The 25,913-nt window shown below is 38.8% G+C and overlaps 2 protein-coding genes across 2 annotated transcripts in view; one reads left to right on the forward strand and one right to left on the reverse strand.

The window, feature by feature from the left end:
• The window catches only part of LOC131540591 (UDP-glucuronosyltransferase 2B15-like), a 30,847-nt gene extending 29,442 nt beyond the window's left edge, over positions 1-1,405 (reverse strand). Inside the window, exon 1 of the mRNA XM_058775616.1 lies at positions 1,148-1,405. The gene's annotated coding sequence lies outside the window, so the exon portion shown is untranslated. The remainder of the gene's footprint in view (positions 1-1,147) is intronic.
• A 1,389-nt stretch (positions 1,406-2,794) lies between these two features.
• LOC131540592 (myosin heavy chain, fast skeletal muscle-like) lies at positions 2,795-15,692 on the forward strand. Its single transcript, XM_058775618.1, has 41 exons — positions 2,795-2,891; positions 3,067-3,109; positions 3,426-3,652; positions 3,744-3,887; positions 3,972-4,128; positions 4,230-4,257; positions 4,358-4,469; positions 4,645-4,737; positions 4,877-4,940; positions 5,878-5,976; positions 6,064-6,167; positions 6,253-6,391; positions 6,518-6,636; positions 6,766-6,915; positions 7,000-7,170; positions 7,267-7,567; positions 7,691-7,761; positions 7,912-7,999; positions 8,097-8,214; positions 8,299-8,422; positions 8,526-8,662; positions 8,756-9,011; positions 9,105-9,347; positions 9,439-9,615; positions 9,816-9,961; positions 10,044-10,134; positions 10,222-10,611; positions 10,700-10,826; positions 11,215-11,333; positions 11,415-11,611; positions 11,696-11,879; positions 11,993-12,158; positions 12,238-12,362; positions 13,629-13,937; positions 14,058-14,261; positions 14,347-14,472; positions 14,560-14,730; positions 14,826-14,930; positions 15,220-15,315; positions 15,400-15,531; positions 15,646-15,692. The coding sequence occupies exons 3-41, from the start codon at positions 3,446-3,448 to the stop codon at positions 15,664-15,666; spliced, it is 5,811 nt and encodes a 1,936-aa protein (XP_058631601.1). The 5' UTR covers positions 2,795-2,891; positions 3,067-3,109; positions 3,426-3,445; the 3' UTR covers positions 15,667-15,692.
• The last annotated feature ends 10,221 nt before the right edge of the window (positions 15,693-25,913 follow it).

Genomic DNA, 25,913 nt, shown 5'->3' on the forward strand with positions numbered 1-25,913 from the left:
CTCTCTGAACTCGCGAGACTCTCTCTAACCACGCCTACTCAGCTGACGCAGTAACTAGAATAAACTGATTGCGATAGAACTATTATAATAAAATAAATTGAAATTAAGCATGTCCTTTTGCACACCGCCCTTAATCTTAGCTTAAGACTTCTCTCTATTCCTTAGTAAAAGTTTGTCTCAGCACCTTTGTGAATAGGTTTTAAGAGAAAACACTTAGCTAAAAACTTTTACTGCCATTTAGGAGAACTCTTAGTGGTAAGATAAAATGTTTTGTGAATACGGGCCCAGATGATGTTTTGTGAACAGTTAATGCAGAAAACCAACCAAATTCCAAAGGGTTTACATTCTTTTACTTTTTTTTTTTTGCAAACAACATGAATTTTAAATTTTTTAAAACGGCTCTGTTAAAAAATTTGCTGTGAGACTTAAGTGTATTTCATGGCCAAAGAATAAATAAGTCTTAACAAACTTGTATGGGAACTAGGAGCTTTTTAATTTTAACAATGTTAAAGTTTACATTTGCAATGACACTCATGAACATAAATCAAAATGACAGTATCTTACAATATTTAAATCATAATACAATGGCAATCAAAAGAGTTCAATAGTTATCAGTGACAATTATCTAGGTCCGAACATATGGGGGTGGAAACATTTGACTAAATGTAAGCTAAAGAAGCACTAAATGTCTTTTTTTTTTTTTCAGGTGCAGAGAAAAATGCCACCGCCAACTGACTCATTCAAGTGTAACCCATATGAAAAAATACTATAGTAATTCATACTAAATACTATAGTGTTTTTGAACCATACTATAGTAAAGTACTTCAATTAATTTGTTGTGGTAATTCTATAGTTGTTATGGTAATATAACAACTGTAGTGATATAAATTACTTTACCCAAAACTGCTAAGTTTTCTACACCTATCGGATATATTATACTATAATACACTACAGTTTACTGTAGAAACAACTAAATGCTACAGTATTTATTACAGTTTATCAGTTCACTAATACTACAGTATGCTGTAGCATTCATTAACAAAGTTTTGTAAATACTATACAGTACACTACAATTTACTATAATTTACTATTTTCATAATGCCAGTATAAGCATCGATTTGAAAGTGAGAAAATTTGAAATCCTTACCTCACCAAAGTTGACTGAAGCATATTTGGTCCAGTATCCTCTGTTAGCTGGCGAGTGCAATCATTTAATGTTCGCTTGCAGCGCAAAATTAAGTTTCTTCTGTCCATTTTAAAGCGAACTGGATTTTTCTGCTTAATGGCAAATAACTCATGCGAATTGGATTGCCACAAATGATCTGTGGTGAATTGTTCTGGTCTGGTTCTGTGCATCATTGATTGGGTGAGAACTGTTCAATATCACTGGCTGTGGAAATCAATGGGCGTGGCATATTATACTATAAGCTTAACGCCATATGCGACGAGCGCTCTGTGCAATTAAAACGGCGTTTTTTACTGCGTCATATGGTAATATGAACGTTGTAAAAAGCGGCGCTTTTCATGTGCACTAAAACGCCGGCAGATACGGCGCCATTGACGTATTTTCGCGCGGTTTTTACGGCGTTTGTAATCACAACGGCGTATTTTGCGCCGCAAATACTGCTTAAAACGCCGTATTTGACGGCGTTTGTATGTTAACGCGATTTATCTATAGCGTAAATCTGACCCTTTTGGCTTGCCATATTCTCGGCCCAGAATTCTTGGCACCGTGCTGGTAGAGTGCGTGTGCTGACGTCGCCACTCTGGATCTGTCACTTGTCTGTTGCCTGGCTGCTAGTTTCTCCGTAGCTTGCTAAGCGAGCTATTTTGAGCAATGTAAACACAAATTAGTAATAAAATCTAAAGAAATTTCTGATCATCCTCCATAACGCGGTGGTTATTTACACCTCATATCATATGTAAACAATTGTGTTACCACGGCAACGACTGATGCATTTGAATTGCATTCCAAAGAGATCCGTTATCAGCCCTGCAGTGGAAAACGAAACCGTATCCGTGCTGACTGGCCTGGATCGGCACGGAACGGAACGGTTAAGCAAAGAGAACCGTTCGGCCCGATAGTGGAAAAGCGACTTTGAAATCTGATTCTTGAGCGTGCCAGTCCATGGAATGCAAACTCATCAAGCAAAGCAATAAAATGTTAAATAAATATATACATGAGCAAATAGCAAATGTAAATTCTGTTATTCAGATTATAGCAAGACACTGAATAAGAAGTCAACAGAATATACAGAATATTGTATATTGTGATATATGTGATAAATATATAAATCCTTTCACATTTGTTAATGTCAATAAGAGTTTAATAATAATAATAATAATAATCATAGCAAATAATCTTAATTTTTAACTAACGATTCAACTACCCAATATTTGCAAATTATAAAAATCTATTTAATTGTCTGCTATAACTCATTTGTTTGGTCTATATGACTAGCATTTTGAGATTTAAGGAATCTTATTTTATGTGGACAACTCTTGTCAAGCAATACACACTAAGATGCATGAAAAGGAATTACAAACTACAAATCAAGTGTTGCCACTTTTTTCACATTTACGTTAAAGGTAATCTTTAATCTTTTTGCTGTTTTAATTTCAGAAGTTTCACTGATTATGTTATATTGCATTAAGCAAAGTTCTGAGGTTAAATTCTTTTAGTCAAGTTATTCTTAAGTTGTTTCTATTTTTGCTATTCCCAAGTATGGATAGCACCCAATGATCCATCTGATCAATTTCTTAACGCATTTTAGCCATATTTGGCATTTGCCATATTTAACTACTGCATTGCTTGCAAAGCATGTACAGTATAAAGAGCCGGGCAGGACTGGAGGCCTTTGCATTCAGAAGACCAGCCCAGCTTGCTTGTGGTGAGAGAGAACTTTCATTTCATTTTCACAATGTACACAGTTTTAAAAACATGCATGGCATGTTATTTTATAATAACTATGAACTGCATGTTAATTCAGTTATAGTTAATAACTGTATAATTTTTAATGAAAAGGCATGGTTTTAATATATTACATTTTACTTTGTGTATTACAGAATTGCAGACATTCAGAAACTCACAGAAGTGTGTAGGACTGTGGTAAGGTTAAGATGCTATATTAATTTATTCTAAAGACATTTTATGGGGAAAAATAAACAGACTGAAAAGTGCATTAGTGCTCTGGCATAATACACAGGAGATAGGCTTCACTGCAGGGTACCCTTAAATTTGGCCCTGGCAGTGAACTCCGCTCTGCAGAGTTTGATTCAAACCCTGATCAAACTGGAGTACCTGTAACTTTCATGCAACTTTCAGGTGTCTTTGATTAGGGTTGGCATAAAAACTGTACATAAACTAATTTAACAAAGTAGAAAATTACTGATCTAATACTGAATTACAGTGATAATCTTTACAGTCTTGAAGAAAGCTGCCACCATGAGTACGGACGCGGAGATGGCCCTTTATGGCAAGGCTGCCATATACCTCCGTAAGCCTGAGAAGGAGAGAATCGAGGCTCAGAGCAAACCATTTGATGCCAAATCTGCCTGCTATGTGGCTGATACTAAAGAGCTGTACGTCAAGGGAACAATCAAGAGTAGAGACGGTGCCAAAGTCACTGTTATTGTGAATGACACTAAGGAGGTAAATTTTCAACATTTAGACTAGATGCACAGTACATTACTTTATTACGTTTAATTTATTTTCTGCTATATTTAATGGATCAAATGAATAGGAGGTAGTTGCTAAGGAGGATGACGTCCATCCAATGAATCCTCCCAAGTATGACAAGATTGAGGACATGGCCATGATGACCCATCTCAATGAACCCTCTGTGCTGTATAACCTCAAAGAGCGTTATGCTGCATGGATGATCTACGTAAGTTCTGAAGCAAAGTGAAACAGTGTTTAAGTTAATTTTGTCTGCATTTTTGCAATCTGACCACTTCATTGCTCATTTCAGACCTACTCTGGGCTGTTCTGCGCTACTGTGAACCCCTACAAGTGGCTCCCAGTGTATGATGCAGAAGTGGTGGCTGCCTACAGAGGCAAAAAGCGTATGGAGGCCCCACCCCACATCTTCTCTGTCTCTGACAACGCCTATCAGTTCATGCTGACTGGTAAGATCTGAATTATATATTTGAGTTGAAAGTTAAAATTCTCATTCATAGTAAAAAACAAAAAAACAATTGCTGAAACATTATTACCTTTGAATTTACAGACAGAGAGAACCAGTCTGTCCTGATTACGTACGTATCTAGCCTGCTATTAGAGGTGTTGAGAGCGGTTATATTTTGCTCTTGTTGAACTTCTACATTTCTTATCCTCAATTTTCTTCTCATAAACCAGTGGAGAATCCGGTGCTGGAAAGACTGTGAACACCAAACGTGTCATCCAGTACTTTGCCACAGTTGCAGTTCATGGTGACAAGAAGAAAGAGCAGACTCCCGGCAAAATGCAGGTATGAGATACAAAATGATGACAAATATATTACTCTGAAAGATATTAAATATGAATACAATACAATACAATACAAATACATAAATATATTATACAGTATGTGAATTTGTCAAATGTCTGCAAACAGTGATTACACATACAAGAGAAAATAACTAAAACCCCTTCAAATATCACAGGGTTCTCTTGAGGATCAGATTATTGCTGCCAACCCTCTGCTTGAGGCTTATGGTAATGCCAAGACTGTGAGAAATGACAACTCCTCTCGTTTTGTAAGTCAAGCTATTTTTATATTCAAAAAGAATTTAGAAATATTTAGCTTTGCTTTGTCGAGTTTTTCTATGAATTATTATTATTATCCGTTTTAGTAATACAGTACAGGAAGTCAAATGTTAATTTTATTTTAAACAGGGTAAATTCATCAGAATTCATTTCGGTACATCAGGAAAACTGGCCAGTGCTGATATTGAGACATGTAAGTGAACATGATTTAATTTATCCATCCTGTACATTTGTCTTTGTCTGTCAATTCAATTCAATTCAATTCAATTCAATACAATATTGCCAAAGCTTGAAATATATGTGGAGAAATATAATAACAATGAAAAGATCGAAATAATAGAATAAAAACATTTGAACAATATAAACTTAAATAAACAGTGTAACAAATAAGAACTTATTATGTGAACATTTCATACCACAATGTTTAACACATAAACACACAGGCTGAGGGTCACCGTGGTAGACAGTAGGGAAACACTTTGAGGTCAGAAGTAATACACATATTACAAGTCAAGTCAAGTCACTTTTATTTATATAGCGCTTTTAACAATACAAATTGTGTCAAAGCACTTAACAGTATCAAATTGGAGGATAGAGTGTCAGTAATGTATAATAAGATTAAACACTCAATTTTCTGTTAAAGGCATTTCATTATTGAATTCAGAGATGTCATTGTCTAGCTCAGTTTAGTTTAAATAGTATCTGTGCAATCAAATCGACGATAATCGCTAGAAATTAAGTGTCCCCAACTGAGCAAGCCAGAGGCAACAGCGGCAAGGAACCAAAACTCCCTCTGAGACAGAATGGAGATAATAGTACACACATTATGTACATTCACCTGCTGTCTCTCAGGCTGTGGCACGTCCACACGTATCTCGCAGCCAGTGCTGCTGTCTGTCCCTCTCCTAGTATTATCTTTATTTGTTCTGTTTCACTAATGGCTGTAAAGTTCTTTATTAAGTTGGTGAGTTTGTTGAAGTAGAGGTTTCTTATGGATATGTATTTATGACAGTGAAGGAGGAAGTGTGTCTCTGTCTCGATCTCTCCTGTCTCACAGTGAGCACACACTCTTTGCTCTCTGGGTAACCAGCTCTTCCAATGATTGTGACTCAAGTACATTCTCTCAACAGATCTGCTGGAGAAGTCTAGAGTGACATTCCAGCTTTCAGATGAGAGAGGCTACCACATCTTTTACCAGATGATGACCAACCATAAGCCTGAGCTGATTGGTAGATGCACATTTTATTTAATATTTACTATACTGTACAGATAATATTGTAAAATTCTATTTAATAAATGCTCTGTGTGTTTTACAGAAATGACGCTCATCACCACCAACCCCTATGACTTCCCCATGTGCAGTCAGGGTCAGATCACAGTGGCAAGCATTGATGATAAAGAGGAGCTGGTTGCTACTGATGTGAGTCGTGAGTTGTTTTTTTTAAATAACATAATCAATATAAATATGGCTGATCATAGAGCTCATTCTTTTCTGAAATTTCCAGACTGCTATTGACATTCTGGGCTTCACTGCTGAGGAGAAGATGTGCATCTACAAGTTCACTGGAGCTGTGCTCCATCATGGTAACATGAAGTTCAAGCAGAAGCAGCGTGAGGAGCAGGCTGAGCCTGATGGCACAGAGGGTGAGACTAAATAATACTAATGTGTGTGATTACATGCAGTGCTTTGATTTGAGAGATCCACATTTCTATTTTCATAAAAAACGAAAGTTTCTTTTTTTTATTTTTCTTGCAACTTTTAAATTGCAGAGGCTGACAAAATCGCCTACCTTCTGGGTTTGAACTCTGCTGATATGCTGAAGGCTTTGTGCTACCCCAGAGTAAAAGTCGGAAATGAGTTTGTGACCAAAGGTCAAACCGTGCCACAGGTGTGTATAGTAATATAAGTAGTAACATTTCCAGAATGCCCTTTGTGTTCAGCCTGAAAATCATGATTGAATCTGACTAATTATAGCAAATTAGAAAGTACTGAATAAAAATTCACTCTATTCTTACAGGTGTACAACTCTGTTAGCGCCTTGTGCAAATCTATCTATGAGAGGATGTTCTTGTGGATGGTCATTCGTATCAACCAGATGTTGGACACAAAACAACAAAGAAATTTCTTCATTGGTGTGCTGGATATTGCTGGCTTTGAGATCTTTGATGTAGGAATCTTTTATGTTTATCTCTCTTTATGGCAAATTAAGTCACATTCAGTCGTCAGTAAATGATCTTATATCTTTCTCCAGTTCAACAGCATGGAGCAGCTGTGCATCAACTTCACTAACGAGAAACTGCAACAGTTTTTCAACCACACCATGTTTGTGCTGGAACAAGAGGAGTACAAGAAGGAGGGCATTGTTTGGGAGTTCATTGACTTCGGCATGGACTTGGCTGCTTGCATTGAGCTCATTGAGAAGGTTTTTACTGGTTCATGAATTTATTAATTTCCATTTTCAAAATTATAAATGTTTAATAATTATTATTAATTTTATATTAAATTATTTTATAAACAGCCCATGGGTATCTTCTCCATCCTTGAAGAGGAGTGCATGTTCCCCAAGGCTTCAGACACTTCCTTCAAGAACAAGCTGTATGATCAGCATCTTGGCAAGTGCAATGCTTTCCAGAAACCAAAGCCTGCCAAAGGCAAGGCTGAGGCCCACTTCTCCCTGGTGCACTACGCTGGAACTGTGGACTACAACGTTTCTGGCTGGTTGGACAAGAACAAGGATCCACTGAATGAGTCTGTTCTGCAGCTTTACCAGAAGTCTTCTGTCAAACTGCTGGCTGCTCTCTACCCACCTGTTGTTGAGGGTAATGAAAAAACTGAAGTGTTAATTAAATTGTGTTAGTTTAATTAAACAAACATTGATTTAATTTAGCACTTTATTCTGGTTATTACATTATGTGTCTTCCTTTGTCTCTTCATCTGCATAGAGAGTGGTGGTGGCAAGAAGGGAGGCAAGAAGAAGGGTGGTTCCATGCAGACTGTATCTTCTCAGTTTAGAGTATGTCTTTGTTTGAGACCAAATGTGAATAATTATGCAACTGAGAGCAGTGACTGTTCATCAGCTTTCTTGACTCTAAGTCTGTGAAATTATATATCAACAAATGAGACAACGTCACTAAGAAAGCTGTAACTTTTCATGATTAAACAGGAGAACTTGGGCAAGCTCATGACCAACTTGAGGAGCACTCACCCTCACTTTGTGCGTTGTCTGATTCCCAATGAGTCCAAGATTCCAGGTAAAGTAATAAAGGGCTTACAGACATTCTGGCATTAATACAATATTTAATGCTTTTATTACGTTACCAAGCTCATGATCTAAACTGTTCTTTATAGGTCTCATGGAGAATCACCTGGTTATCCACCAGCTGAGGTGTAACGGTGTGCTGGAGGGCATCAGAATCTGCAGAAAGGGCTTCCCCAGCAGAATCCTCTATGGTGACTTCAAGCAGAGGTAAACGGGACCACATGAAAACACCATTTTCTGCATGAGGCTTTTAATTGGAGGATATGAAGCATTTTGATTGATCTTCAACAGATACAAGGTGCTGAATGCCGGTGTAATCCCAGAGGGACAGTTTATTGACAACAAGAAGGCTTCTGAGAAACTCCTGGGATCCATTGACGTTGATCACGACCAGTATAGATTTGGACACACAAAGGTTCATATTTTGCTCTACAGCATTTAAAACATTCAATAATCATGATTTATTGCTTATGCTCATTCTGTTTAAATCAATATCTTTTGATTTGTTGTGAATTCAGGTGTTCTTCAAAGCTGGTCTTCTGGGTACTCTTGAGGAGATGCGTGATGAGAAACTGGCCACTCTGGTTACAATGACTCAGGCTCTTTGCCGTGGTTACTTGATGAGGAAGGAGTTTGTGACGATGATGGAGAGGAGGTGAGGAATGTCATGAATAAAGATAATATCAATAATACCTGTGTGAATGGTAAATAATGATAATTATGGCATTTAATAATGAATTATTCTTAGGGAGTCCGTTTACACCATCCAATACAACGTTCGCTCATTCATGAATGTCAAACACTGGCCATGGATGAAGGTTTACTACAAGATTAAGCCTCTGCTGAAGAGTGCTGAGACTGAAAAGGAGCTGGCAACCATGAAAGAGGACTTTGCAAAATGCAAAGAAAATCTTGCCAAGGCTGAAGCCAAAAAGAAGGAGTTTGAAGAGAAGATGGTGGCACTGCTGCAAGAGAAAAATGATCTGCAGCTGCAAGTAGCATCTGTGAGTTTACCTAATTGAATTAACTGAATTTTAATCTCCATTAAAATGGAACAAAATGGTTTCCAACAATATAGTGGTCTATTTTCCAAACAGGAATCTGAGAACCTCTCAGATGCTGAGGAGAGGTGTGAGGGTCTGATCAAGAGCAAAATCCAGCTTGAAGCTAAACTCAAAGAGACAACTGAAAGACTGGAGGATGAAGAAGAAATCAATGCTGAACTGACAGCCAAGAAGAGGAAACTGGAGGATGAGTGCTCTGAGCTGAAGAAAGACATCGATGACTTGGAGCTCACCTTGGCTAAAGTGGAAAAGGAGAAACATGCCACTGAAAATAAGGTTGGAGATTAAGTTGGTTTAAGATTAGATCAATCTTTGTTTCATATGGTGATACGGAATGTAAAATGAGCTTATTTGGAACAAAAAACAGGTCAAGAACCTGACTGAAGAAATGGCAGCTCAGGATGAGAGCATTGCCAAGCTTACAAAGGAGAAGAAAGCCCTCCAAGAGGCACATCAGCAGACCTTGGATGATCTCCAGGCAGAGGAGGACAAAGTCAACACCCTGACCAAATCCAAGACAAAACTTGAGCAGCAAGTTGATGATGTGAGTCGTCAAAATTAGGTTAAACTTTGAATATATATATGATTTTGTATTTTTCATACCATGAGTAGAAGTAGTGACTAAATATTAAAGACAGAAATGCATTAGGTGTATCACTTGTCACATGTTCAAATGATTCATATAATAATGGTGATAATAATTAATACACTTAATTAACCTAATACCAACTTGAAAATGCTTAGCTGGAAGGTTCCCTTGAACAAGAGAAGAAGCTCCGCATGGATCTTGAGAGAGCAAAGAGAAAGCTTGAAGGAGACCTGAAATTAGCCCAAGAGTCCATCATGGACCTGGAAAACGACAAGCAGCAATCTGAGGAGAAGCTGAAGAAGTAGGAAGTTTTTGTAAATTCTTACAAAAATAATGGTTATCATGTATTTCAAATCATTCATTGTTTCCCCTTTTACACACAGAAAAGACTTTGAAACAAGCCAGCTGCTCAGCAAGATTGAAGATGAACAAACTCTGGGTGCTCAACTCCAGAAGAAGATCAAGGAGCTTCAGGTATTTCTTGAGTTGTTGTTTTTTTTTTTTGCTGTTAAAGGCATGGGTAAAATAAAGACTAATGAGGTTTCATTAATGCCACTGTAGGCTCGCATTGAGGAACTGGAGGAAGAGATTGAGGCTGAGCGTGCTGCTCGTGCCAAGGTTGAGAAGCAGAGAGCTGATCTCTCCAGGGAACTTGAGGAGATCAGTGAGAGGCTTGAGGAGGCTGGAGGAGCCACTGCTGCTCAGATTGAGATGAATAAAAAGCGTGAAGCCGAATTCCAGAAGCTGCGTCGTGATCTTGAAGAGTCCACCCTCCAGCATGAAGCTACGGCTGCTGCCCTCCGTAAGAAGCAGGCAGACACTGTGGCTGAGCTGGGAGAGCAAATCGACAACCTCCAGCGTGTCAAGCAGAAGCTTGAGAAAGAGAAGAGTGAATACAAAATGGAGATTGATGATCTCTCCAGCAACATGGAGGCTGTTGCCAAAGCAAAGGTTTGATGATTGCTTCTTAAATCTTTTCAAGGAAATATATCAAATGTGGTTAAGATACTTAACACTCAAATGACTTTGGTGTTTACAGGCTAATCTTGAGAAGATGTGCCGCACCCTTGAGGACCAACTTAGTGAAATTAAGTCCAAGAATGATGAGAACCTTCGACAGATAAACGACCTCAGTGCTCAAAGAGCAAGACTTCAAACTGAAAATGGTAACAATGGAAACAAAGTCTCAAAATTACTTAAAAATAATTTCCTTCTTTACCAAAATGCCTTAACAACACAAATATAAATACAAACTTATAGTGTTATAGTGTACAAAATTGTTTATATACTAGGAGCAGTACACTTTAAAGAGATAATGGATATGCAACTCTTCTTAGAGGGATTTAAGCATGTTGTGATTTAGTGTAATAGAGTCAAACAGAAACTAGACTGACAGCAGTGCACTAAAATGAGTGCAAGTAATCCAAGTAGTTTTCATCCACTGTAAAGAACTGCCTCTGCATAGAAAAACATTGCTTCTTTCATACATTCATAAAGATATATACCATTTTCTCCACTATTGTTATGTATTTTTGTAAATGTAAATCTCAAAAGGTGAGTTTGGCCGTCAACTGGAAGAGAAAGAGGCTCTGGTTTCTCAGCTCACCAGAGGCAAACAAGCGTTCACTCAGCAAACTGAAGAGCTTAAGAGGCAGATTGAAGAGGAGGTTAAGGTAACACAGCAGAATCAATACAAACAAATACATGTCACTTATTATACAAGAAAGCTAATATTATGTGACTCTGTCTCCTAGGCTAAGAACGCACTGGCTCATGCTGTGCAATCAGCCCGTCATGACTGCGACCTGCTCCGTGAGCAGTTTGAGGAAGAGCAGGAGGCAAAGGCTGAGCTGCAGCGGGGAATGTCAAAGGCCAACAGTGAAGTTGCTCAGTGGAGAACCAAATATGAAACTGACGCCATCCAGCGCACAGAGGAACTTGAAGAGGCCAAGTATGAACATAAGATCTGATAAATATTTGTTCATAATGTCAAAAGGTTTTAATTTCAAAATTTATATTTACAAATTCATAACAGGAAGAGGTTGGCTCAGCGCCTGCAAGAGGCAGAGGAACAAATTGAGGCTGTGAACTCCAAATGTGCATCTCTGGAGAAGACCAAACAGAGACTCCAGGGTGAGGTGGAGGACCTCATGATTGATGTGGAGAGAGCCAATGCTTTGGCTGGCAACCTTGACAAGAAGCAGAGGAACTTTGACAAGGTAAAAACAAAGAGTCATGCTGTGATATGATATTTTCTTGAAAACAGTTGTGTGGGCTTTTTTCGACATGCTTTAAGTTAAACAAACCTGATCTTGATATGTCTCCATTAAAGGTCCTGGCAGAATGGAAGCAGAAATATGAAGAAGGTCAGGCAGAGCTGGAAGGTGCCCAGAAAGAGGCTCGCTCACTCAGCACTGAGCTGTTCAAGATGAAGAACTCTTATGAGGAGACTCTGGATCAGCTGGAGACTCTCAAGAGAGAAAACAAGAATCTACAGCGTAAGATTGAAACATTAAACAGTAAACATATGATTAATGGATGCCAATAATGATACAGATTATATTTTCCTTTCTACAGAGGAGATTTCAGATCTGACAGAGCAGTTAGGTGAGACTGGTAAGAGCATTCATGAGCTGGAAAAGGCCAAGAAGGCAGTGGAGACTGAGAAGTCTGAGATTCAGACTGCCCTGGAGGAAGCTGAAGTGAGTATCTAGAGTAATTTTTGCTAGTACCATTATACTGTGTTGTTCATTCTGACACTAGGAGTGTGCGATATTGACAAAAAATAATATCTCGATATTTTCTGGGATTTTATCAATAACGATAATTAGACGATATTTTGCTGAGTGTGTTATTCTACTGGTACATTAAGGACTGTCGTGGACAGCTGACTCCTAAAGTTTTTGATATTCTTCATATTCTGTGTGGTGGTCAGTTCACACTGATAGAAATTAACCTTTAATAAGTTTAAACTGATTTTTACATTTTATGGGCCATTTTTTCTAAAATTGTCCATTATCTTTTGAGTCAAATTCTTACATTTAATCAGTGAATTAGAATAATAAGACTTTTGGGCTGTTACCACACTGTAAAAAAAAAAAGTTGAGCCAACTTAAAATTTTAAGGCAACCAGCTTCAGCAGATTTTTGAGTTGTCGTTTTAAGTTTATACAACAAAAATTTGAGAATCTCCCACAAAAATAAGTTTTTAAGTTCGCTCAACTTTTTTTTTTTTTACAGTGCAAGCAAATTAAATCAGAAGTGGCTGCATCTGAAGTGGCATTACAAATGCATAAATCATGTTTTAATATATTAAACATAAAATGTTAAATACCGATATTTGAAATTATTTAAATAGTAAAAGACACTTTGAATGTGAAATTAAAACCGCCAGCAGGTGGCAGCAAGTCACTGTTAATAAGTGATTCATTGCGATTGAACCGAATCATTCAAACGGTTGATTCATTCAGGAACGAAACCCCGTCAGGTTACTCAGAGACGCAAAACAGTGCTGTGGCTGCGTTTGGAGTGATTTTTGTTGGCGAAATAAATTAACTTAATTTATCTCTTAATTAATCTCTTAATTAACTTCTTGTTTATTGAACTGTTGTAAAAAAAAAAAAAATCAATATCACATTTGTAATCATGGTAATTTTTGGAGTGTTATTTTTTGTTACTCTTTGTGTGAAATTGATTAACTAGGCTTTATGAAGTGGTATAAATAGCCTATATACATTTTCTGTCACCATGTCTTTAATTTTGTGATCATTCTAAATGTAGTGAAAGTGCAGTGAAAGAACACACACTACGCATGCACGCGCACTAGTCTAGACTTCAAGTAATGAATGAGTGCACTCTGTAGGTGTTTTGAATGGTTTTTGCAAAGTACTCGATAATGTCAAATCGCACATCGTTAAAACAACAATTACGATATTATCGCAGACACTTAAATGTTTTTATTATTAATAGGGCACCCTGGAGCATGAGGAGTCCAAGATTCTCCGTGTCCAGCTTGAGCTAAACCAGGTCAAGGGTGAGGTTGACAGGAAGCTAGCAGAGAAGGATGAGGAAATAGAGCAGATCAAGAGGAACAGCCAGAGAGTTATTGAATCCATGCAGAGCACTCTGGACTCTGAGGTCAGGAGCAGGAATGATTCCCTGAGAATCAAGAAGAAGATGGAGGGAGACCTTAATGAGATGGAGATTCAGCTGAGCCACGCCAATCGCCAAGCTTCTGAGGCCCAGAAACAGCTCAGGACCATTCAGGGACAGCTCAAGGTATATGGCTTCTCTTTGGCTTTGGGGTGCATTAATATGTTTGAATAATCTAACCTATGCTAAGTAAAGGCCAACAGAAAGCACATCAAAAGCTTACTGTAATGCTATTGTTATGTTCAGGATGCCCAGCTGCACCTTGATGATGCTCTGAGAGGACAGGAAGACATGAAGGAGCAGGTGGCAATGGTGGAGCGCAGAAACACTCTGATGCAAGCTGAGATTGAGGAGCTGAGAGCTGCTCTGGAGCAGACAGAGAGAGGCCGCAAAGTGGCTGAACAAGAGCTGGTAGACGCCAGTGAGCGTGTTGGGCTGCTTCATTCTCAGGTTAGGGCATGTTGTTTTTAAAATTACATTTAGGAAATTGAGGGCATCATTCAAAATGTTCAAACTGTTCCTTTCCATGTTGCAGAACACAAGTCTCCTGAACACCAAGAAGAAGCTTGAGTCTGACCTTGTTCAGATCCAGAGTGAAGTTGACGACACTGTACAGGAAGCCAGAAACGCAGAGGACAAGGCCAAGAAGGCCATCACTGATGTGAGAAACAGCAGCTGCCAAATGATTCACAAAACACTTGTGTACTTAAAAATGTGGATCTAATATATATCTATATTATTGCAAAAGGCTGCAATGATGGCAGAAGAACTCAAGAAGGAGCAGGACACCAGTGCTCACCTTGAGAGGATGAAGAAGAATCTGGAGGTCACAGTGAAGGACCTGCAGCACCGTCTGGATGAGGCTGAGAATCTGGCCATGAAGGGAGGAAAGAAACAACTCCAGAAACTGGAGTCCAGAGTAAGATTGTCTTAATTCTGATGTTCTCTTTAATTCTGATGTTTACAGTCTTGATGTGGACAGTATACAGTGTCTAAACATGTCTAAACATTTAGGTCCGCGAGCTCGAGACTGAAGTTGAAGCAGAGCAGAGACGTGGAGCTGATGCTGTTAAAGGTGTCCGCAAATATGAGAGGAGAGTTAAGGAGCTCACCTACCAGGTACAAAAAAAGTATTCGGTCGCACTTTAGCTTAGGAACCAATTCTCACTATTAACTAAAAGCTATGACTTTTGCCTCCTAATTTGCTGCTTATTAATAGTAAGTAAGATAGTTCTTAAGATTAGGTATGGGATAGGTAGGATTAAGGGCTCTAAAATATGGTCATGCAGAACAATATGTGCTGTACAAGTACTAATAAACAGCCAATAAAGTGTTACTAAGTGTTTTAAAAGTCCAGGTCACGTTCATCTAATTATGTTCTAGTCTGATGTATGTTCATTATCTGCAGACTGAGGAGGATAAGAAGAACATTAACAGACTGCAGGATCTGGTTGACAAGCTTCAGCTGAAGGTCAAGGCTTACAAGAGGCAGGCTGAAGAAGCTGTGAGTACCTCATTTGAGATCTATAAATACCTTGTAAACATTTGGGATCATCTTCTCCTAATATAATTGTGTGTGGATTTGCAGGAGGAACAAGCCAATACTCACCTTTCCAAGTTGAGGAAGGCACAGCATGAGCTGGAGGAGGCTGATGAGCGTGCTGATATTGCTGAGTCTCAGGTCAACAAACTCAGAGCCAAGAGCCGTGATGCTGGAAAGGTAATTTTTCTCAAATGATTTTCAAAATTACTTTAATTTGAAATATTTTATTTGTACTATAATTTGTTCTATTTATATTCATACAGATTTTTTTATTTGTGTACTTTTTTTCAGGGCAAAGAGGCAGCTGAGTGAAAACCTTCACATTCAGTGTCACCAGCTTCCATTTGCATCTGAAAATGTGCAAATGCTCAATAAAACATTTCATTCATCAATTTCTCTTTGATTTGCATTGCTGTTATTTTTGTTGTATTTTCCATAAAGTATTCTTGATGGATTTTCTAATGCTCATTACATTTAATTTATTTTAATATTTGTTTCATTCAATGAGATTGAAGTACAATTTACCGCTTCAACAAACAGTTTTATTAATACCCACAACTTTCTTTGTCTAATGATTGTGAGTATTGAACCAATAAAACAACGAGCTTTTGCTAGCCTACTAATCGCTACAAATCATCTTCCAGTAATTAAATACTTTAGTAATTACTTTCAAAAACACAACCTTGGCATTTTCAATGAGAAAACTATGGGAAAATATTGCACACTGAATAAACTGGTTTAACTTTTTTTTTTAAGTTGTTAAAGATGCTTTTTAAGGTATAGTAAGCCTAATCAAATATACAGTTTCATGAATTATTAAAATAAAAATGGGGTATAGGCCCTAGGCCTAGTTTAATTAGCATGACTCTGATAGAAGCTGATGTTAGAAATGCATAAATTAATACATTATTTCTAGTTTAATCAAATACTTATCAAGATTAAAAAATTAGGTAACACTTTATAATAACCGCACGCTATGAATAATTAGTTAAGCATTAGTAAATAGTAAATTTATCCTTTATAAAGCATTGTCCCAACATTAATAGGCATTAGTAAGCAGTTTATAAATATCTATACATGTTTTGTTCTTGATTTATAAGCATATCTGTTTTTTATAATTGTATTTTCATACTTTATTAATGATCAGTTTATCATTTTTAAATTATGTATTAAGTTATTTAAGTAAATGATTAATAAACTATTTAAATGTACATTTATAAATCTTATTATTTAGACATATGATAATAGTTGCTCAGTGTGTTAATAAATGCATTATTAACACATTCCTGCTGTAATTCATGATTAAGTCAGGTAGTTATAAAATATTTAGTAGTTGTCAGTCGTCTATTTTTGTGAGCTCATCTAAAGTGAGGGATACAGAACACAAAAATATTTTGTAACTGTACACTTGATTAAAAAAAAGAGAAAAATAAACCTCTGCAATGTCATAGAAAAAATTTAAGTGTACAGTTGTACAGTTTCATTTTTTGCATCTTGAAATAAATATTTCTGAGTTCTGTATCCCTCTGTGTTTTCTGTTTGGAAGATAACTGAGCCTTTAAATATCATTTGTAATAGATATGCTTATTAATCAAGAACAAGGCATTTATAGTTGTATTTATAAACTGTTTACTAATGCCTATTAATGTTGGGACAATGCTTTATAAAGGATGAACTGACTATTTACTAATGCTTAAATAATGATTCATTGCATGCAGTTATTATAAAGTCTTACCAAAAATTAGTTAGTCATTTGAGATACCCCAAAACAGCCAGACAGAAGTCACCAATAGGACTCCCTCTGGTGTTCACTGTCCATTATGGGAATGCCTTGAATAATTCCTTACTGGGAAAAGGCGCTACCAAAGACATCTGTTGATGTCAGCACATGCTCTCATGGTATGTGGCTGTGTCAGTTTCAAGTAATAAAATAGGCCTACTTTACCAATCAGCATTAAAAAAAAGAGAGACAAAAAAACTAAATTATTTTATAGCCAAATGAACTGGCAGATTCAATATAGCTTTTATGGCCTAGCCTAAATTAACTGCAATTAAAGAGGTGTTTTCCATAATTCTTTTAGTTTATTAAAACGAAATACAGAGATGGCACTGTCAGTGTTTGAGAATATTCACACGCAATTTAAACACATGAAAACATTACATGAGTTTAACTAGTTTAAAACAGTGCTGTGTCGTCTGCAAGTCATTTCTCCTTGATTCAGCGCAGTCAGCAAGGGCATAGTTTTGGTTTAAAGATCGGGGGCGGGAGGTGTTGAAGGGTGAACTGTTTTATTTTCATGCTCCCTCATAAGGTTTATACATTTTTTTGTTTGCTTATGTTTATTTTTGTAAAATGGTCTTTTGTGCTATCATCTGCACATGCAAAGTTGGTTGATGACATAACTGCAATAAAGTAATAGCCTAGTTAACAATTACTTGTTTACATAGGATAGTGTATTTTATATTATTTAGCCACTTATAGGCTATAGTTTGACAGAATGTTCTAGTTCAACATGCCATGGGAAGTCAATCTAACTTAACATTTTCTTATATTGATTGTTTATTTCTTACTCCTTAACAGTTTATCAGGCTCTTAATGCTTTAATCTTTGCCATCTCTTGGAATATGTGAAGGCCAGGTTTTCCATCACTCATCATTAAAACCCTTTTTTTTATTATTATTATTATGCAAACAGACATACTATTTACAGGTGACAAATCAAATACAAAATAACCAAGGTCAACAAAACATACATGACAGCCAATTTGTGTGTGTGTGTGTGTGTGTGTGTGTGTGTGTGTGTGCGCATGTACCTGTTTTTGTATTTAGGTGGGGACTTAAACCTGAATACACACAGATTCATGGGGACTCGTGTCACGGTGGGGACCTAAATTGAGGTCCCCACGAGTAAACAAGCTAATAAATCACACAGAATGAATTTTTTGAAAATCTAAAAATGCAGAAAGTTTCCTGTAAGGGGTAGGTTTAGGTGTAGGGTTGGTGTAGGGCAATAGAAAATACAGTCTGTACAGTAGAAAAAGCATTACGCCTATGGAGAGTCCCCACAAGGATAGCAAACCAGACATGTGTGTGTGTATTGTTATATATGGTTTACGAGGACACAAATGTGTATAAAAACATGGGTACTACAATGTAAACATGGTTTATAAGGACACTTCCGGTGTCCCCGTAAAACAAAAGGCTTAAAAAACATACTAAACAGTGTTTTATGAAATTCGAAAATTGCCAGTAGTTTCCTCTAAGGGGTAGGGTTAGGTGTAGGGCAATAGCACATACAGTTTGTACAGTATAAAAACCATTACGCCTATGGAGAGACCCTGTAAACCACTAATTTGTGTGTGTGTGTGTGTAGGTGTGACTGGGTGTGGGGGGTGGAAGTATATAAACAAAGGAACATGTAGAAAAGACATAACAATAGTAGAAAACCATAATAGTAATAGTAATGGTGACAGTAATAATAATGATTATAATAATAGCATTAATAACAAAAATTAGAGGATGGAGGATGAGGAAGGTGATAAGTAATAAAGTAATAGTAATAGCAATATTAGTAGGCCTCCTTCACTCGTTCTCGACTATGGAAGATGCGCCCTGTCGTGCAGTCATGTTGACAGAACCGGCTATGGCTTTCATATCACGCTTGCAGACATCTTCATAACGCAGCTGGGGGCGGCCAACAGATCTCTTACCAGAGGCTAATTTGCCATACAGGATGTCCTTTGGGATACGGCCATCTTCCATTCGGCGCACATGGCCAAGCCAGCGCATCCTGCGTTGTCTAAGCAGCGTGTACATTGTGGAGAGACCAGCACGTACAAGGACCCAGGTGTTGGGTACTTTATCGCTCCACTTTATGCTAAGGATTCGGCGAAGGCAGCACAAGTGAAAGCTGTTCAGCTTTCGTTCTTGGTTAGTGTATGTTGTCCATGTTTCGCTGTCATACAGTAGAGTGCTGACAATGCAGGCGTTATACACTGCCATTTTGGTAGAAGTTGACAGCTTACTATTCCCCCAGACACGAGTGGTGAGTCGGCCTAGGGTTGTTGCAGCCTTGCCAATACGCTTGTTTATCTCGGAATCAAGAGATAGATTGTCGCTGATGATGGACCCAAGATATGTAAACTGGTGGACAACATCAAGTACGTGGTTGTCCAAAGTACTATATAGTACTACATAGTCAGATGCCAAACTGGGTAGAAGCAAGGACCCAGCCTTGCTTCACACCGCTTTTGACGTCGAAGGGTTCTGATATGCTGTCTTGATACTGGATAGTTGCCTTCATGTCATCATGAAATGATCTGATCAGGCTGTGAAGCCTTGGGGGGCATCCAATTTTAAGGAGTATGTTAAACAGCCCATTCCTGCTGACCAGGTCGAATGCCTTCGTGAGATCAATGAAGATGATGTAAAGGGGCATTTGCTGCTCTCTGCATTTTTCGTGTAGTTGGCAGAGAGACAAGATCATGTCCATAGTAGATCGTTCTGAGCAAAAGCCGCATTGGAACTCAGGGAGGACACACTCCGCTAGCTTTTGGAGACACTCTAACAAGACGCGGGCGTAAAGCTTGCCTGTGATGTTAAGGAGAGAGATGCCGCTGTAGTTGTTGCAGTCACTTCTGTCACCCTTATTCTTATAGAGGATGACAATCTTGGCATCTCTCATGTTTCGAGGTACTGCTCCTTCACGCCAACACTGGCAGAGAACATCATGGATGGGCTGTAGGAGTGTCTTCTCGCAGCTCTTGAGGAGGTCTGGGGGAATGTCAACTACTTGCCACTGGCAAGTCAGTCAACTACCTTTCGGAGTAATAATAATAGTAATGATGACAGTAATAATAATGATAATAATAATAGCATTAATAACAAAAATTAGAGGATGGAGGATGAGGAAGGTGATAAGTAATAATAGTAATAACAATAGTAATGAACTCAATTCATCAGAAATTAGTGGAAAGTTGGAGGGTGAGGAAGATGACAATAGTAGTAATTAGTAATAGTAGCAACAATAACAATATTAACAATAAACTTATTCATCAGAGGTTGGAGGATCAGGAAGAGGACAAATAGTAATAATAATAATAATAATAACGGTAGTAGTAAGGCAAGGCAAGGCAAGGCAAGTTTATTTATATAGCATATTTCATACACAGTGGTAATTCAAAGTGCTCTACATTAAAAGAAGTTAAATAGTCATTAAAAAAAATAAATCACAACAATAAAAACAAGGAATTAAAAAAATAAAATAAAAATGATATAAAAATTGATTTAAAATTCATTTAAAACAGTTAAGAATAGAAAATGATTATACATAAAATACAGTGCAATTAGTTTGGACGTAGTGTCAGCTAGAGGTCTTCACGGGTCCAAAAACCCGTGCAGAACCAAGAAATGCCTTAAATGTACTATCAGGACCAGTGTTGGGTGTAATGCGTTACTAAGTAACGCGTTACTGTAATTAAATTACTTATCCACTGAAAAAGTAAAGTAAGGGATTACTGTTCATTTTTAGGTAATTTAATTACAGTTACTTATAAAGTACTTGCGTTACATACACTAAATAATTTCAACAGTTCTAAAATCAATATTGAATTTGAAATCTAAATTTACCATCTAAAGATAAAAACGAGACCGTGCTGCCGCGACTGAGAGCGGCTCGACGGTGTTTAGTGTCCCGCAGCAGCAGCGAGAGCAAGTGACTTCAGCACAGCTGAAGAGTTCTGCATTCAAATGCACGCAATAGGCTGAAGCTTGCCGCAAAGCCCCAGCAAACATGACCATGAATGTGTCCGCGGGAAATAGTAAGGACATAATTGAATTATTTAATAAACTGTTTTCTGAGTGCGTGTCGCAGGGATGAAGTTGCTGATCCTGACTCGCCGTCTCCTCATTAGACGCGCCTTTAGAGAGAAATGCCTCTTTATTGATTATGATTAAGATTATAATAAAACTTTGTTTTAGATTTTTTTTTCGTTACGTGATAATTTAAAGCTTTGTATAGATATATTTATCATGTCTGTGAGGCATGTATTCGCGCAGCTTCGGTTCATTTTTGTGAAGCGCTCCTGTTCAAGACGAGACGCCAGAAAACGCATCATGTTTGTTTTCTTTGTTTAATAAAAGCACAACCTTTTGTTGATATTGTGAGTGCACACAAATAAAAGTAGACCCTTTACAGTTCCGATTGATTTATTACTCTTACCTTTATCAGAAAAAAAAAAAAAAAAAAGACGGCGTAGGCTATTTTAAGTTGTTTCCACTGAAAAAATGCAAGTGATTTCCCTGCTGCCTCCATGTCCTGCAGAGCGCGCTTTAGCTTCCACTCTCCGCACAAACTTGGATATAGGTTAGCACACATTCTTATTATAGTGCAGGTTTAACGTTTAAACATTATTATATGCTTGAACTGTTTTAGTATATCTATAGATTTTATTTTAGGCAAGTCGAGATGATTTGAGAAGGCTAAATTGATCAAACATAGGCTATGATCCGCTCACTGTATGCTGCTGGCCGCTTGGTCGTTATACATTATATAAAACTTTATTAAAGTTGTGTTAAATCTAAAAGGCTAAACTATTCTATGTTTGACTCAAATTGAAAGAATAAACAGTTTAATTTCTATTAAGGTTTATAGGGATTTTAAGATGTAGCCTAATTAGCGATTTGAATAATTAAGTTACTTATTGAGTAACTAAGTTAATTTTCAGACAGAGTAATCAGTAAATTAATTTAAATACAATATTGATGATGTAATTAGTAACTGTAATTAATAACTTTTTGAAAGTAACTTACCCAACACTGATCCGGACCCGACCATTATTCAAAAGACCGAACCCGGCTGGGAAGACACAGACCCGACTGCACCCGATCGGCACATATTGCACAGCAAACTGCTATTAAGTCAATAACAAGTTGCGAGAAAAAATTAAATTCCCTTACTACTGTTAGTAGCCTTCTCCCTGACTGCGATGCGTACACTCCTCCTAGCCAATAAATTTCCATCCATGTTAGCTGTTCGTTCCTCTCTATTGCTGACTGAAAGAGCCTTCTTAATCCACTGATTATTGCTTTAAAAGTCTACTTGCTGTCACGGTCAGTGACAGATGACTAATGCAACTTTTTTTTTTTTTTCTCCATCTCGAGTCAACTTCGACTGTTGCGTTTCCGCAACAATAATGATACTTTTTGTTGGTTGTAATAAAGACTCGGAGCAATTATTTTTTTTAGCAAAAAACGTGCAGAACAAGAAGTGCGTTACACTTCACTGCGTGCGTGTTCAATAACAGGTGCGTCTCTTCGTCAGTTTTGTTTCAGCTTTTTTCCCCCCAAATCACTCATGAAGGAATCCATGATCACCGTCCGCGTGCAGTAGGCTACATTAACTCCGCCCGCGCTCTGCTTCTGGCAGCTCGAGGTAACGCGTGTTTTTTTTTGTTTAGTTTTTTTCACATTATTTCCCGCTCACAATTTTCTCATCCTAATTTTACAAACTGCAAGTGACAAAACACACGCATGCTGACTGACACTGATCTCTGGCGGGTGCGGTGTTCTCCGATCGACTCGGGTATTACACACAATGTTAAATAGACCCGGGACCCGAAGTAATAGACTGGGACCCGACCCGGACCCGGCTGACCATTTAAAATATAGACACGAACCCGTACGGGTCCCGGTCAGGTCGTGAAGACCTCTAGTGTCAGCACCATAGACTGTAAAAAAGATGGACGACGCGTATCCGCTTCCTTCCACTATGGAAAAGTGAAGCGAATAATCTCAGTATGGCCGCTGCCATCTTGAGTAAATAACGTAATTTGGAGCCGGAGTCTGCGCAGTAGAGTCGTGAGGTGGAGCCGCAGAATCAAACTCCCACAGACCCAATCAACCATAATGACACGCCCCGTTTTTATAGCCTCAAATTACAAGCTAAAATCAAAGGTATCACAAAAACGAACAATTGAACATATATCAGCGTGATAACAACTACCTTAAATGACCAAAACCATATTTCGGAAAATTGTATTGGAAGTGTAATTTATTTTTTTATTTTGACTGAAGTCCCATTCATTTACATGGAGAGGGCGGGGTTTATAACCTGTACTGCAGCCAGCCACCAGGGGGCGATCAAAGAGCCTGCAGCTTCACTTTTAAGGACGAGTGAGACACACCCGGTCAGCACACAGATGAGAGGACACCTGTGTTCCTCCCAGGAGAACTGTGGAGATCCGGGGAATGATGGAGCGGTGGAGCACTGGAGCTGTCGAGAACGGGGGATGATCGCCAGACAAATTGGCTGGTAAATAGAGCAGAAGAGAGTCAGATTAGTACACATTGAATGTTCAATACCAGACAGTGCCTGTGCAGGAGGAGTGCCTTCATATAGTGTTCGGGCTGAGTGGTAACAGGTGGCGGTGGTTAGTACTCAGGTGATTAGATCTGGTGTGCGTGATTGGTGGTGACTGTGACTCTCTGACAGGTAGCACAGTGCTCATTCAATAAATGCACAGCTAAACCGATGAGTTTTGAGTCTGGATGTAAATGTGGCTAATGTTTTAGCACATCTGATAACCTTCTGGAAGCTGGTTCCAACTGCGGGCGGCATAATAGCTAAAAGCGGACTCCCCTTGTAGTAGTAATAACGACACCAACAACAATGTTAATAATAATAATAATAATAAAGCTGTCACGTGTTTCGTTCCTGTTTGTTCATATTTGGTTCTTCCTGTCCCTGTCCTCATTGTGTTAATTTGATTCCAGGTGTGTCTTGTCATCCCCTCGTTATTCTGTGTATCTATAGTGTGTCCTGCCCATTGTTTCCTGTCCGCTGTTATACGTCAATACTAGGGGTGGCACGGTACACAGATGTCACGGTTCGGTACGTACCTCGGTTCGGGGGTCATGGTTCGATACAATTTCGGTACAATGGCTGTGAAAAAAAATTTATTTTCATTTATTTTGAACAGACAGTAGTGCAAATTAAAAAATTTCATCTAAATGTGAAAATACTAAATATTATTACATGTAATATATATAAAATCTGTTTTGTTTTCATTGTGAGTGTACACAAATAAAAGCAGACCTTTATACAGTGATTATTAATAAGACAATAAGTGTTTAAAGTTGATTCTGCTGGTATAAGGAAACAGTTGAAGCGATCGCGCCGGAACACACACACACATCAGTTCCAGCACTGCTAACTTGACAGCGCAGTTGGTACTTTATCAAAATAAAATACAGTGAGCCAAACATCAGCGCACCCACCTCTGTGTCACCGTTGGAACGCGACTGAAGTACAAAGCCTATCATTTACATAATAAATAATAGTTTAGCATTCAGATACGTTACATCGCAAATATGGAAATATTATGGAATATTTGGATTTGTGCCGAATGAGAGAGGTAGGATACACGAGCACAAAGCTCCATTTCGCAAACAGTTGAGTGTGCAAGCCTTTAAAGTATACTCCTTGTCAGTGAGAGATGCGTTCAGAATCAGCACATGGTCACTGTCTAGTGGGGTTTTTTTCAAGTGCGCAACTCACGGCATTCGCTGTTCTTCTGCTGGCGGTTATCAAACAGTGCTGCATTACTGCGGGTGCCCCCTTCTGGATTGGAGGTGAATTGCCTGTATTCATCGTAAGGCCTCATGCACCGAACCGAGACGCCCGTACCGTGACGGTTCAGTACGAATACATGTACCGTGCCACTCCTACTCAATACCATGCTACGTGTTTGTTCCTGCCTATTTCATGTGAGTCTTTGTTTGGATGAATAAAGACCATAATAATTGTAATCCTCCTTCGTCTCCGTGCTCCTTTGCTCCCGACCAGTAGCAGATCGTGACAGAACAGCGGACCCCAAAACAGAAAGTGAGCGGCGCCTTTTCCCCCCGTGTTTGTTTTCTGTTATTTGAAAGTTTTTTGTTTTCTCCTTTTCCTCCCCGTGGCGATGGAAATAGCCGCTCGCTTTTCCGCCCTTTCCCGCCGAGATCTCCCGCTCGTGGAGTATGCGCGGGAGTTCTGCGGGCTCGCCGTGAATATGGTGCTGGACAACGCGACACTTAATTCTCTGTTCTGGATAGGGGCCAATTACCATCGCCCCATGGACCTCCCAGAAACCACTGGACTGAGCTGGAGGAAGGGATCCTCCGGTGTCTGGAGAGTGTCCAGCCCCGATCCAGAACCGGCCCGCCATCCAGCCCGTCAGCCGTTCCCCAGTCAAGTACGCTGCCGTCCGCCGCAACATCAAGCCCACCGGCTGCTGCACATCTGCCCTTGGGAATACTTGTGGCTTATGATGGGATGTCTTGGAGCCCAGCCCCAGAGCTCGCTCCAAAGCCCGCTCCTCCAGAGCGCCCTCAAGTGCCCGCTCCTCCAGAGCGCCCCCCAGAATTCCTAGTTTTCCCCAAGAAAATTGGGGTGGGGGGGCGGGCATATGCCTGTGGCCGTGGTGGAGGATCTGCCATGGCTTCCCAAGTCTCCTGATCCGCCATGGCCTCCCGAGTCCCCTGATTCGCCATGGCCTCCTGAGCTCCCAGCTCCGCCA

Source organism: Onychostoma macrolepis, chromosome 05 (assembly GCF_012432095.1).
Source record: "Onychostoma macrolepis isolate SWU-2019 chromosome 05, ASM1243209v1, whole genome shotgun sequence".
Classification (NCBI taxonomy): domain Eukaryota; kingdom Metazoa; phylum Chordata; class Actinopteri; order Cypriniformes; family Cyprinidae; genus Onychostoma; species Onychostoma macrolepis.

What these genes read in the sequence shown, in the direction of transcription:
- LOC131540592 (XM_058775618.1), top strand. Translation starts at nt 3,446, where the DNA reads ATGAGTACGGACGCGGAGATGGCCCTTTATGGCAAGGCTGCCATATAC. An exon ending in TGCAGCTGCAAGTAGCATCT is followed by an intron (nt 9,012 to 9,104) that starts GTGAGTTTACCT and finishes TTTTCCAAACAG; the next exon opens with GAATCTGAGAACCTCTCAGA. An exon ending in TTGAGCAGCAAGTTGATGAT is followed by an intron (nt 9,616 to 9,815) that starts GTGAGTCGTCAA and finishes GAAAATGCTTAG; the next exon opens with CTGGAAGGTTCCCTTGAACA.